General features: G+C 39.5%; 1 protein-coding gene across 6 annotated transcripts in view; it reads right to left on the reverse strand.

Moving 5' to 3' along the window:
- Positions 1 to 399: 399 nt before the first annotated feature.
- Positions 400 to 14,815, reverse strand: part of PRDM16 (PR/SET domain 16) — a 909,210-nt gene continuing 894,794 nt past the window's right edge. For 5 of the 6 annotated variants that reach the window (XM_082273292.1, XM_082273289.1, XM_082273288.1 and 2 more), the window contains 3 exons: positions 12,355 to 12,594; positions 5,663 to 5,837; positions 400 to 728 (listed from right to left, as the gene is read on the reverse strand). In XM_082273292.1, the coding sequence (XP_082129418.1) occupies positions 594 to 728; positions 5,663 to 5,837; positions 12,355 to 12,594 (550 nt within the window). In that variant the 3' untranslated portion in view covers positions 400 to 593. The remainder of the gene's footprint in view (positions 729 to 5,662; positions 5,838 to 12,354; positions 12,595 to 14,815) is intronic. The other variant, XM_082273290.1, reaches the window with a different exon arrangement.

A 14,815-nucleotide genomic window follows, 5' to 3' on the forward strand; every position in this document is an offset into this window, starting at 1 on the left:
ATATATATATTTTTTTTTTTTTCTTGTTTTCATAATACAGCCACTCAATATCAGGCACATAGGTGAACTTTTGCTTAACAAGTCTGTCTCCAACTTAAGATATTAATGGGATTTAATTTTTTTTTTTTTTTTTTACTACAGCTTTGCACTACAAATAAATTTTGTATAGCACCATGAAAATTTACACCCATTATGTGGGTATCTAAAGTTTAGTTTTTTTTTTGCCAACTAAAATATTCCTAGTGGTTTTGAGATATAGAGATTATGCATATCCGTGTTGTTTTTTTCCTATAAAATAAAAGGGAAAATAAAAACAAGACCAGTGTGATTCATGTACAGTATGACCTGACCCAAAAAAAAAAAAAAAAAAAAGAGGTTAAAGTTTTGAGAGGACCCGCCGAAACGATGTTCGAAACTTGACAGAACAGTCGCAAAATCAAAGCATTCAGCAGATTTCATCCTGAAGACCTAGATGTCCCTGTTGATGCCTTCACTTTTTCTTCTTTTGTCTAAAAAGGGTGACATTGCAACATTTCGAATTGTGTGTAAGCCTCATTAGCAATGATTATTATGTATTTATTTATTTATTTTTTTTACAAATGGTTTATAGGGTTAAAAGTCCCAGATTCTGATGCTGCTCCTGCCATGTTTAACCAAGCGTCCAAGGAATTGTGGGAAGAAGTATGAAGTGAAGCATTTTCAGAAAGTGATAACATCATTGCATAAGCCTGCAAAGGGGGAAAAAAATAATAATACGTAATGTAAACACACAAACATAAATAGATTGAAATAACGCCAAAAAAGGAATACAATTTTAAGGGAAATAAAGTGTTGTAAAAAAATCTGGTTTACTGTGAGCTGAAGTGATAGGGCAATTTTGGGGTGGTGTTTTATGCTGTCCAACCATAGTCTTGAAATTATAGTGGTGGGCTTGAGATTAAAATAACCTTTTCAGACGGCCAGGCGGTGGTTCAGTTATCCTGACTGGGCGTCATATGACGTCATGTCAGGATGCACCAATCGCGCAGCCACAGGGTGGCGCAATTTGTCACCAGCTGTGTCCACAGGATATGGCCGATCCAGCAGGTCACATGACAGTTGTATATAATAGATAGCTTCCTTTCATGCCATCCATTGAAAATAACTGTGTTGTTAGCTGTGATTGGTCAGTGCGATCACATGGCTCAGACAGGGCCAATCACAGTCCATCATTACCACATGATTAGCCCTGGCCAATCACAGCTAATCAAAACAAAACAGACGAATGAATCAGTTTCATTCAGTAAAATGCTTGCTTATAGCAATGTAATGCATTTCTATATGCAAATGTATTGTGTAAAAAAAAAAAAAAAACCTGATCGCTTTAACAGAGTAGTAAAATGTTACTCTGGTCATAGTGTGTTAAAAAAAAAAATCTTAAAAATTAGAAAAAAAAGTATTAAAAAATGTAAAAAAAATTGAGAAACAATTATGCACATTTTTCTTTTTAACTGTCACCAATCAGTGTCCCTGATTATCGCCACACCCGTTATACGATAATGCTGTACTGCACTGGTGACAGTATGTTAAAAAAAAAAATGATTTATTTTGTTTCATTTCTTCCTTTTCCAAAAAAACTCTGACAAAAAATTACAACTTCAAAAAACTCGCCATGCCTCTTACTAAATACGTTGGACTGTCTACTTTCCAAAAAAAAGGCTAATTTGGGGGATATTTGTACTGTCCTGGCATTTTTGGGCCACAAGAAATTAGATAGGCCGTCAGTACATCAGGATTTATCAATTTTCAGATATATCCCATAGTTTGTGGAAATATCAACACAAAGAAATGTAGCAGAACACATTTTAACCTAAATTTTTCAAGAAAGATTATTTAGTTGCAAAATTTTATAACAGAAACAAAAAACAATTATTTTTCCAAATTTTCCAGTCTTTTTTTGTTTATGTAGCAAAAAGTAAAAAAACCCAGTGGTGATTAAATACCACCAAAAGAAAGCTCTATTTGTGCGATAAAAATGCTTAAAATTGAATTGGGTACAGTGTATAATGACTGCGCAATTGTCATTCAAAGTGCGACAGTGCTGAAAGCTAAACATTGGCCTGGGCAGGAAGGGGGTAAAAGTGCCCCTTATTGAAGTGGTTTTATTGCTCAAATATTAGTAAAGCATAGTATTGTGCTGGGGGGGGGGGGGGGGCACTGTCCATGTATACTGCTCTACATGTTTCACGGTTCCAGTATCCTGTAGAGGGGGAGCTCATCTGTCTAATTTTCTTTGATGAAATTGGGAATAATCTGTAAATTAATTGTATTGGATTATTTTATATGATGTATAATAAAAAGTTCTATATTGTTTAATCAAAAAATAATATGTGGTTTATTGTGGTGCCTATAGAATCCATGTTCCTAATCTTTTAGATTTAGTGGCTATACATTTTGGATGTGGCAGTTGCTATTGGTATGTAAGCAGATCTCCATATTACCACGCTGTGGATTTACTGCTCAAAATCTATGTTAACAAGCTCATTGTGTTTATTAGATAATGTAAATATTTTAGCCCTCAGAACAAATTTTGTCTGCAAAAAAAAATTTTTTTTTAGCTATTTAATTAAATAAGGAACTATGCACTTCTAAACTCAGCCCCTGAGGAACATCCGTTACATACACGTCTAATACATGTCTAATAGCATACATGTCTAATAGCAAGAAGATTGCCAATGTAAAAACAAGTTCATTGTGTGACTATTTTGTCTACTAAAATATTATATGTGTTTTATATATACTGTGTATATATATATATATATATATATATATATATATATATATATATATATATATATATATATATATATATATATAATAGGCTATTTAAATAGATTGATGACTATGCTCTTCTAAACCCAGCCCCTGAAGAACATCAGTTATGTACACATTAAATTGGAAAAAGATTACAAAAGGAACAACAAGCTCAAAGTTTTTATAAGACAGTACATGTTTTAGCCCTCTGGACAATTTTGTCAACAAAAAATAATTTTATAGCTATTTAATTAGATAAGAAACTATGCACTTCTAAACTCAGCCCCTGAGGAACATCAGTTACATACATGTCTAATAGCAAGAAGATTACCAATGTAAAAACAGGCTCATTTTGTTTGTTGGAGAGTACATTTTTTAGTTCTCAGGACTATTTTGTCTACTAAATATATATATTATAGGCTATTTAAATAGATTGATGACTATGCCCTTCTAAACCCAGCCCCTGAAGAACATCAGTTATGTACACATTAAATTGGAAAAAGATTACAAAAGGAAAAACAAGCTCATAGTTTTTATAAGACAGTACATGTTTTAGCCCTCTGGACAATTTTGTCAACAAAAAATAATTTTATAGCTATTTAATTTGATAAGAAACTATGCACTTCTAAACTCAGCCCCTGAGGAACATCAGTTACATACATGTCTAATAGCAAGAAGATTACCAATGTAAAAACAGGTTCATTTTGTTTGTTGGAGAGTACATTTTTTAGTTCTCAGGACTGTTTTGTCTACTAAATATATATATTATAGGCTATTTAAATAGTTTGATGACTATGCCCTTCTAAACCCATCCCCTGAAGAACATCAGTTATGTAAACATTAAATTGGAAAAAGATTACAAAAGGAACAATAAGCTCATTGTTTGTATAAGACAGTACATGTGTTAGCCCTCTGGACAATTTTGTCTACAAAAAATAATTTTATAGCTATTTAATTAGATAAGAAACTATGCACTTCTAAACTCAGCCCCTGAGGAACATCAGTTACATACATGTCTAATAGCAAGAAGATTACCAATGTAAAAACAGGCTCATTTTGTTTGGTGGAGAGTACTTTTTTTAGTTCTCAGGACTATTTTATCTACTAAAATATTATATGTGTTATATATATATATATATATATATATATATATATATATATATATATATATTATAGGCTACTTAAATAGATTGATGACTATGCTCTTCTAATCCCAGCCCCTGAAGAACATCAGTTGTATACACATTAAATTGCAAAAAGTTTACAAAACAAGTTCATTGTTTTTATAAGACAGTACATGTTTTAACCCTCTGAACAATTTTGTCTACAAAAAATAATTTAATTAAGCTAAATAAATAGATTAGGAAGTATGCGCTTCTAAACTCAGCCCCTGAGGAACATCAGTTACATACATGTCTAATAGCAAGAAGATTACCAATGTAAAAACAAGCTCATTGTGTTTGTTAGAGAGTACCTTTTTTTTTTTTTTTTTTAGCCCTCAGGACTATTTTGTCTACTAAAATACTATATTTGTTTTATATATATATATATATATATATATGTATATATTATAGGCTATTTAATTGGATTGAGGACTATAGGACTATGCCCTTCTAAACCCATCCCCTGAAGAACATCAGTTATATAAACATGAACTTGCAAAACGATTACAAATGTAACAACAAAATAATTGTTTTTATTAGATAGTGCATTTTATACCCCTTTAGGACAATTTTGTGAACGACAAATAATTTTATAGCTATTTAAATAGATTAAGAACTATGCACTTCTAAGCCCAGCCCCTGAAGAACATTAGTTATATACATGTCTAATAGCAAGAAGATTACCAATGTAAAAACAGGCTCATTGTGTTTGTTAGAGAGCGCAGTTCGTAGCCTTCAGGAAAGTTTTGTGCATGAAAGACAATTTTATAGTTCTTTAAATAGAACTATGCACTTCCAAACCCAGCCCCTGAAGAACATCAGTTATATACACATTCAATAGCAGGAATATTACCAAATGTAAAAATACGCTTCAAGCATATTGTGTGTTTGGTACAAAATGTCATTTCTTTTTTTTTTATACTGATGACATATTACAGGTTAAATTTTTTTTATTTGTTAATATTTTAATTTTTTTTGTTTTTGTTTTATTTACATACCACTGAACACAGACAGTTAGTACATTGAGCAAAATTAGCCGACACGTAACAAAAAACATGCAAATGATTTGCTTTGAAACAGAAGACAACACAAAGTTGCAAAACCAGCATTTTACTTTCTTGTCGACTATGAAAAGTTGCAGAATTTAGCTTAAATATCAGGTGACTTGTGTCACCAAATTTCTGCAGTCAGCTTAATTTGTATTAAGGGTTTTTTTTTTTTTTATTGCTCTAATGCTATTTCAATTCATCTGCCTATGACGCTACAGAAGAATTAATTAACTCATTACAATATGAAAATTAAACGTGGTTATTTGAGAATATATTTTGATTAGATGATTGATGATATGTCAGAAATAACCAAACTGGGCGGGAACTTGCATAATTTTTCAAAACAAACTGTAATTAAGTAGCGCTTAAACCATATGGATCTATATTTTTTTTGTAAAAATAAAATATGGGTCATTTTTTGCAAGTTCTTGGAGGTTTTCCTTTCCTTTTTTATTTTTTTATTTTTTTTTTCAAGCCAAGTATAGGGTTTTGAAAGTGAAGAATAAAAAATAGCATTTAATTTTCTTTAATTTTCTATTTTTTTATATACAATTTTTGCAGTGTATGTATAAACAATAGTATACTGTAATAATTAAAGCTGTATGAATATAGTTAACGAGGCAAGCTATGTAAAATAATTCTGTAGTCTTTACCTACCTGGGTTTTTGCCTGCCTGTACAGTGATTCTTTTATTGCCTCAGAGTCTAAGGTGGAATTAAACACATCTTTTGCGTCAAATGCTTCCTCTGCTGCTTTTCGAAGGTCCAGCCCCTTCCCAAAATTCGGAATTTGCTCCACATCTAACAGACGGGCATCTTCCTCCTCAATACACCTGTACCAATGACCACGGGGGAGGGGAAGGGGATGACCCTTCATTAGCTATTCCACCCTTCATTCAGGCTAAGCCAATGGTGCAAATTTGCTACAGGATCTGGTGCTACGCATGCACATGTAATGGGATTTACAGACACAAGCCACATGCATGAAAGCAGGCAGTCAGTAAAGGGTAAAGGCCATAAGATTTTTAGTGGAAGAAAAGGACAAGCTGACGGTGGTTCTTCACTTTCAGAGGTTTCAAAGTGATTGGTTTGTACATTCTTTTGTGCAGGCATTTGATAGTTTTTTTTTTGTGTTATTTTCTCTGCCTGTTTGCATTATATACCTATTTCCATGCTGTACAGTGCAAAGGTACTCTTGACAAAGTCTTAAAGCGGAACTAAAGTCTCCATACTTATCTGTCCCATGGTCCTGTGCTAGTGTTGGCATCTTCGTCTGAGTGCCAGTCTTCGGGCCTCTTCATTGGCCGGCGGGGATGACCTCATTCCTGCGCATGCACAGGAGGACGTCTTGCCGCACTCGGAGACCGAGGTCTGAGGTCAGACATTGATGTTGGATGAGCCTTGCAGTCTCCGCTCGAATTCCTCCCAAAGGTGTTCTATCGGGTTGAGGTCAGGACCAGTTATTTTCCTTCACCCCAAACTCGCTCATCCATGTCTTTATGGACCTTGCTTTGTGCACTGGTGTGCAGCCATGTTGGAACAGGAAGGGGCCATCCCCAAACTGTTCCTACAAAGTTGGGAGCATGAAATTGTCCAAAATGTCTTGGTATGCTGACACCTTAAGAGTTCCCTTCACTGGAACTAAGGGGCCAAGCCCAACCCCTGAAAAACAACCCCACACTATAATCCCCCTCCACCAAATAATTTGGACCAGTGCACAAAACAAGGTCCATAAAGACATGGATGAGCGATTTTAAAGTGGAGGAACTTGACTGGCCTGCGCAGAGTCCTGACCTCAACCTGATAGAACACCTTTGGGATGAATTAAGCGAAGACTGCGAACCAGGCCTTCTCGTCTAAAATCAGCCCCTGACCTGACAAATGCGCTTCTTCGAGAATGGTCAAACATTCCCATAGACACACTCCTAAACCTTGTGGACAGCCCTCCCTGAAGAGTTGAAGCTGTTATAGCTGCAAAGGGTGGGCCAACTCAGTATTGAACCCTATGGACTAAAACTGGGATGCCATTAAAGTTCATGTGTGAGTAAAGCAGGGATCTCCAAACTACGGCCCTCCAGCTATTGCGGAACAACACGTCCCATGAGGCATTGTAAAACTCTGACATTCACAGACAAGACTAGGCATTATAGAAATTGTAGTTCCAGAACAACTCGAGGGTCGTAGTTTGGAGACCCCTGGTGTAAAGGCAGGCATCCAAATACTTTTTACAGTATAGTGTATTTATTTATTACATATGCAGATGCATATAACAAGGCAAGCAAAGCCTTACTGTTTTTCTTTTTCCTTTGAAAATCAGCCACAGCCTGAGTGGTAGAGCCTATTTCCTACCAGCATGCTACGTAGAAGAACCCTTGCTCTCCGTGTGGAAGTAGAAGTCTGCCATGCCCTCTGCTGAGTTAGAGCTGGAGCACTCCAATCGGAAAAGCTCATGCTCCCCTATTATTGGAGAGATCTAGTTCTAACTCAGCTAGAGGGCATGTGGAACCTCGGCAGAGAAACCACTGCTTCCACTCAGAAACCAAGGTTCCTTCTCTGCAGTATGCCAGATAGGGACAGGCTTTTCTGCCAAACTGTAAGACCTTGAACATCTTTTGTTTGATGTTCCTGGAATGTATTTGGCTGATTCAGCTGGGCTTTACACAGAATGATGGCCACGTTCCCTGACACATGGATAGACACTAGAAAGAGAATTTCCGTTCTTGATGAAATTTTAATCATTCATAAATTATTTACGTACCTAAATTACAGGTCAATGTTCCAATATTAACTCCTTGAAAAAGCATTATAGTTTCCCTTTAACCTCTTTACGGCCGTCAACACATATGCGCCGCAGCAAAAGGGTGGGCTTTAATGCCCACATGCCACGCATATACATTGCCAGGCAGCCAATGTGTTTGTGCTAAGAGCATGCTCACTGCGCACTCCCAGCACAGGGACCGAGCTGTGAAAGACAGCTCTTGGTCATTGGTAATGATCAGTAGCCAATGGAACCTACTGTCGATTTTGTGATCACTGTGACAGCCAATCACAGGGACACATGTTTGGCTGATCCTTCCTACCTCCCAGGACCAAGGACAGGGCGGGCAGGAAAAGGTTAAAGTATAATGAAAGGCAATTTTTTTTAGAGTTGAGGGGGATTAGAGCAGGGGTCTTCAAACTATGGCCCTTCAGGTGTTCAGGAACTACAATTCCCATCATGCCTAGTCATGTCTGTGAATATCAGTTTTCCTCATGGGATGTGGAGTTCCACAACAGCTGGAGAGCCGTAGTTTGAAGATCCCTGGATTAGAACATCTGTTGGTTTTTATTGCTGTCTGTGCCCCGATTAGGGAGATTCATCCTCTCTATTTGTCCTGTTTACCATTATCATTGAAAGTAAGAGTCAAAGAGAAAAAATCCCAAATTTTGGGTTGTCCCTAAAAAAAGTAATAGAGGCGAAATCATCCAATGGAGACACTAGTTCCCGAGATCTGGGGGTCCATGAAAGATTCCCTCTCACTTCCTGTTTTGGCTATGGGACAGGAAGTAAAGGTAAATCTCCACATTGGGACAAAGAGGGAAAAAATAAACCATACCAGGGTTATAATTAGTGATCGACCGATATCGCTTTTTTGTTGCCAATTCTGATATTTTGGCCATTGAATATCGCTATCGGCCGATATTGGCCGATATTTTTGTACATTTAAAAAAAGTCTTTTTTTTTTTTTAGCACTTGACAGGTACTCTTGTGGAGGGATCTGGGGGTCTAAAAGACCCCAAACCCCTCCTCTACACTTAAAAGCATTCAAAACGCCACGTTTGGCTGTTTTGAATGCTGTAAATTTTTTGGAATCTGGCACCGAGTACCCGGAAGTGATGTCATGACATCAATTCCGGGTTTTTACACGGAGACCCGATCAGAGCCGAATGCGGTTGTGATTGGGTCTTCAGCGGCCGTGAAGGCCGGTTGCCCGGTGGGACAGGAGACCCGGGCGAGCCGCAGAAGGCGTCCCCTCCCGCTCCTTGTAATGACAGCCAAACGGCTTCTCAGCCGCATCAGTTGTCATTACAAGTCAGCCGACCATCGGCTATGGACGCCGGTACCGGGGTGATGCCTCTAGCTGCAGGCATCACTCCGGTACAAGCACTTTCACAAAATATCGCCAATATCGGTAACCTCCAGGGCTGATTCCAATATATCGGGGAAAGTGCATATCAGCCCCCCGATATATCGGCTTTGCCAATAATCGGTCGATCCCTAGCTATAATCCTCCATTACTCTGAAAAAAAAAAAGTTTTGCCTTTAGTTCTACTTTAAGCAGACATAAAACAAGCAACCGAACAAACAAACCATACTGGATAGCTCAGCGTCACAGAATAAAATAGAACGAATAGAGACAATTCTGATGAAAACTCTGAGCAGTACACCCAAAGATGGGAAATATACTAAGTAAATGTTGCACAAGCATGTGTACAAACCAACAAAATAAATCCTCGAATGTGGTAAAACCCCTTAAAGACAAAGACAGCCACACATGAAAATGACTGGATACAGTTAACACGATGAATGGTACAGAATACACATATTGTTAAATATTATGTTGTTTTTTTTGTCATGCTTTGCTAGAAGATGAGATCTACTAAATGTGTAGTAGCTAGAGACCAGTCAACACAGGGTTAACTTCACCTCTGGCCAAGTTGGCGAACTACTGACATGGTGGCAACTAACGCGGGTCGGGTGCGGTGTGGCCTGCTAATGACCACAATGGTTTTGCCATTTCATATACATAAGAATTAAGGCCCTAACTAAAGAACTAGATTTTTATTTAAATAGCTTTTATTTTTAATAAATATTAAAAATAAATATATAATAAAATAAATAATATCTTTTATTTTTGTAAGTAAAGGTTTAGGTTTTTTTTTAATTTTTGATAGCATAAAAATTTTTTAAACATTTTTTGTTAAAACCCCGCCCCCACTAGGGAGATTAGCCTTCTCTTTTACTCTTGGTGACTATTGTCTCTGGTACTGAAAATGATGGGAAGTCCAACATTTTGGAAGTAAGGGGATGTTGTCCAATGGAGAGACCTGTTCCAATGACAATTTAGAGTGGATTTTCCTTCACTTTGAAGAGCTTTCCTCTTTGGTCCTGTTGTTTGTCTGGTACAGAAAGCAAAAGGAAAATCTCTCCCAAAAGGGTACAGAAAACATAAAAAAAAAAATATGAACTTGAGCCTACACTAATTTCCGCTCTAAAACACATCCTGTTAGATGCGCAGTACCGAACTAAGTAACATTATGGGTAAAGGAGAAGTACAGCCAAAGCTTGTTTGGCTGTACTTCTCCTGTGGATCACAGGAGTACAGTATGTTCTGCCCTCCTTTAACCCATTTTCAGCTGACAGCGGGCCGAAGCCCGCTGTCGACTGACGTCCCAGAGCACACCGCTAAGAGCCCGAGCCAGCTGTTCCCGCCCCCTCCACAGCCTAGCACAGCCCAGGCTAGACAGAACTCCCACGTTGGGTACAATGTCTTCAGTGAATATAGTTGCATAGTTAATTAATTTGAAAAAAGACTGATATCTATCAAAATAAGCCTCTCAAAAACCGTAGAGCTCTGGTCTAGAGCATTGGTTGCCAAACTACGGTCTACAGTCGGAATCTAACCTGCTACAAGATTTTACCTGGACTGCAGCAACTCTCTCTGAAAATGCTGGCTGGCAGTGGAGGTATCAACTTGTGTATTCTAATATGGCAGGCCATACTTGATGTGATTTTCTTTCCTGCAGCCATGCGTTGCTTGAAAGAAATTTGCTATATTACTGCATCAAAACAGTCAGTGTTGACAAGGGAATCCCTACCCTCAGAGCTATTGAGTTCTCTTGGCGCTGGGAGCCGTGTCGGCTGGGAGAGCACAGTGATTTTTGCTAGCGGCTTTAGCTGCTGGCAATAATGGCATGCTAGAAAGCCAACATGCTGGTTGTACCCAAGCCGATCAATGGATCAACTTGGGTACAGTCAGCCTGCCCATACATGGATCGAATTTCGGTCGGTCCCTGCTAAACTGTCTGAAATTTGAACCATCAATGGCTAGCTTATGGAGACCCTTGCCCAGTTCCTAGCTCAGATCCCCCCCCACCCCCTCCTTTACTGTGGTCAGTTGCTAGGACTGCCAGTGCCTCTCTTCCCCTGTTGGGCATGTATGTACCTGGGGAGTCTGCTGGGAACACATAGATATATGCAGGGCCGTCTTTAATATTGATTGGACCCTGTGCAAAAATTTTCTTGGGCCCTCCCAAATGCACTTATCAACTATTTGCAAGAAATGCAGGCTCAAAAGGCAGCTGCTTTGGGCCCCACAACAATGACTGGGCCTGGGGCAGCTGCCCCTTTTGCCCTGTGGTAAAGACGGCCCTGGATATATGGTGAGACTCTGCTAGGCACCCCTGTATGTAACTTTGGGACTCAGCTGGGCACTCCTGAATGTAAATGGAGACTCTGATGGGCAATCCAGGATGTAAAGGGGGGGGGGGTTAGGGGGTGTAAATTCATTTTTCTCAAACCACAAATATTTGTAAAATGTACAATGTGGCCCTCGTACTAAAAAGTTTGGAGAACACTGATTTAGAGGAAGGCAAAGTAGATCCACCCTGTGCAACAGAAGATATTAAACTGTTCAACCCAGTGCTGAGCCTCAACTGTTCATGCCCAAGCCACATCCCAGTTATTTGTCAATTCAATACCAGAGGCTAAGCAGACAACCAATTGTTTGGTATTGTTGTTGAATTGCTAGGGTCAGGCTTAACATCAGTAGGGACAAGACTTCGGTCCAAGCTGAGGTCAACACCATGGAATAAATTTCAGCAATTGGGGGGCTTCTGGAGAACCATCTGGGAGATTTAATATTTCTTGTAGGCCCCTTTTTTTCCTTGACTCAGATCTTCTATTTTTTAAAATTAACTTTTATCATTTCAATCTTATTCATTGTTAGTTTCAAGTGTTCATAATAATAATCTTTTTTCACCAGGATATGCACCGGAGTTTTTTTTTTTCTCCTATTACTTAGTTTTACTTTCCCCAGAAGCCTGAAAATTCCTATCTTGTTTTAATTGATTTATGTATTTGGAGAATATTTCAAAGAAATCCTTTAACAATGACAAGGGACTATGTCATTATAAATTTTTTTTTATTTTTAAGCTCTTCTAGATGTGGAATCGTTATGTGGCTACTGCGTGACTGTTAGCTATTAGGCAACCTTTGCTTCCATTAGTATCGGTGCAATGGCAATGTAACACAGAAATGGGTCACAAACATCAAACATGACATCAATGAGCTTCAAAGAGAAAACTGACCTTCGTGTGTGGTCAAAGCTCATATTAAGGGATGTGGGTTCTTCATCTTCCTCATCCTCCTCATATGCTTCCTGGGTTTCCATTGTTGGGGAAACCGTTTCATCTTGTGACTTCCCTGTTAGACTTCCATCTTCATAGTCTTCTTCTAGATCATCTTCCTCATCCTCGTCTACATCTTCTGGTTTCTGGCTGACTAGGCCACAACACTTGGAACTGCTATCGATGTCTTGAATGTCTGTTCTAAAATACCGGAATTAGGAGACAACAAAACATTTTCAGTAATGGAGCATGTCTAACAAACGGTTTAAAAAAAAAAAAGTCCTAGGAAACTCCTCAGTAGATCATTCACATATGGCACTTTTCCACTGCATGGAACCGAATGGTTCACCTCGCTTTTGTGCTTTTCCACTGCTAGTACCACTTGGTACGGTGTTGGAAAGTTTCGGTACGGTACGGTACAGCGGCGCTATTCCACAGCATGGAACCGAACGGTACGGCTCTCAAAAACAGTACCACCTGGATTGTGGTTCCAAGAGGTACCATACCGATACCATATCCCACAATCCTTTGCATGCAGTCACTACTAGCCACTGATTGGTCAGAGAATCGTTGTTATCCCACCCACTTAACTTTAGTACTACTTTAGTGGAAAAGCAAACCATACCGTACCGTACCGAACCGAACCGTTCCAACACCGTACCATGCGGTACCAGCAGTGGAAAAGAAAACCAGGCCAAGCAGGGCCGAGTAGAGCCGAGCCGGTACTTGCAGTGGAAAAGTGCCAATTGAAGACAAATAATGAAAACCACTGTGGTAGTTCAAGGTTAAAAAGTATTTTTTCAGTTTCAAATATATATCTGAAGTCAAAAGTGTTTTCATAATGGTTAAAAACATTTTTTTTCTGTGTCCCTTTCTCTTTAATTCCTGTTCTGTAGCTACAACAGGAAATTTCTCCAAAGTGAGGCAATTTCCCTCTTGTCATCGGAAGATATACGCTTTGTAATGTGTTGAAGATCACGTTTGTTATTTACTGCGTGGAAGCACATTGGGTGCCAGTTAGCACTGTATTGTCTGAATTAGCACCCCCAAAACACATACATGAGGGTGCACCTATAAGTGTAAAACCAATCCTTTTTTTGTAAATTTGGAGCTAGGTGTCTCAAACATGAAATACAATCATAATTTCACGTCCATGTTTTCTCCTGCCTTTCTATAGGCACTAGCTGTGATTGTACGGTGAGCACTTGGTGTACAGCTTTATCAAAATGCATCATGAGATGGTGGGATGGGTGATGCTTTTGGGAAATCCAAACTTTGACAGTTTTAGGTTTATCATCTTTCAATGTGAATAACTGTTTCAGTGACAACTTAAGATGAAGTTCCCCTCACTTTGGAGGAATTTCTTTTTACCGTATATACTCGAGTATAAGCCGACCCGAATATAAGCCGAGGCATCTAGTTTTAACACAAAAAACTGGGAAAACTTATTGACTCGAGTATAAGCCTAGGGTGGGAAATACAGCAGCTACTGGACCCAATTGGACCACCACAAGACCAAAAGGAGGGGCTGCGGGCATGGTGCAGGAGATGCAGGGCTGTGGGCATGGTACAGAAGATGGTACAGGCATTATACAGGAGATGGTACAGGCATGTCACAGGAGATGGTTGAGGCATGGCACAGGAGATGGTACAGGCATGGCACAGGAGATGGTTCAGGCATGGCACAGAAGATGGTACAGGCATGGCACAGGAGATGGTACAGGCATGGCACAGGAGATGGTTCAGGCATGGCACAGGAGATGGTACAGGCATGGCACAGGAGATGGTACAGGCATGGCACAGGAGATGGTTCAGGTATGACACAGGAGATGGTACAGGAGATGGTACAGGCATGGCACAGGAGATGGTACAGGCATGGCACAGGAGATGGTACAGGAGATGGTACAGGCATGGCACAGGAGATGGTATAGGCATGGCACAGGCACAGGAGATGGTATAGGCAGGGCACAGGAGATGGTTCAGGCATGGCACATGAGATGGTACAGGCATGGCACAGATGGTACAGGCATGGTACAGGAGATGCAATGCTGCGGGCATGGTACAGAGGATGGTTCAGGCATGGTACAGGAGATGGTTCAGGAGATGGTACAGGCATGGCACAGGAGATGGTTCAGGCATGGCACAGGAGATGGTACAGGCATGGTACAGGAGATGGTTCAGACATGACATAGGAGATGGCACAGGAGATGGTTCAGGCGTGGCAGAGGAGATGGTTCAGGCGTGGCACAGGAGATGGTACAGGCATGGCACAGGAGATGGTTCAGGCATGACACAGGAGATGGCATAGGCATGGCACAGGAGATGGTTCAGGCATGACACAGGAGATGGCATAGGCATGGCACAGGAGATGGTTCAGGCATGGCACAGGAGATGGTTCAGGCATGGCACAGATGGTACAGGC

The sequence above is a fragment of the Pelophylax lessonae genome, assembly GCF_965119305.1.
Source record: "Pelophylax lessonae genome assembly, chromosome: 12".
Taxonomy (NCBI): Eukaryota; Metazoa; Chordata; class Amphibia; order Anura; family Ranidae; genus Pelophylax; species Pelophylax lessonae.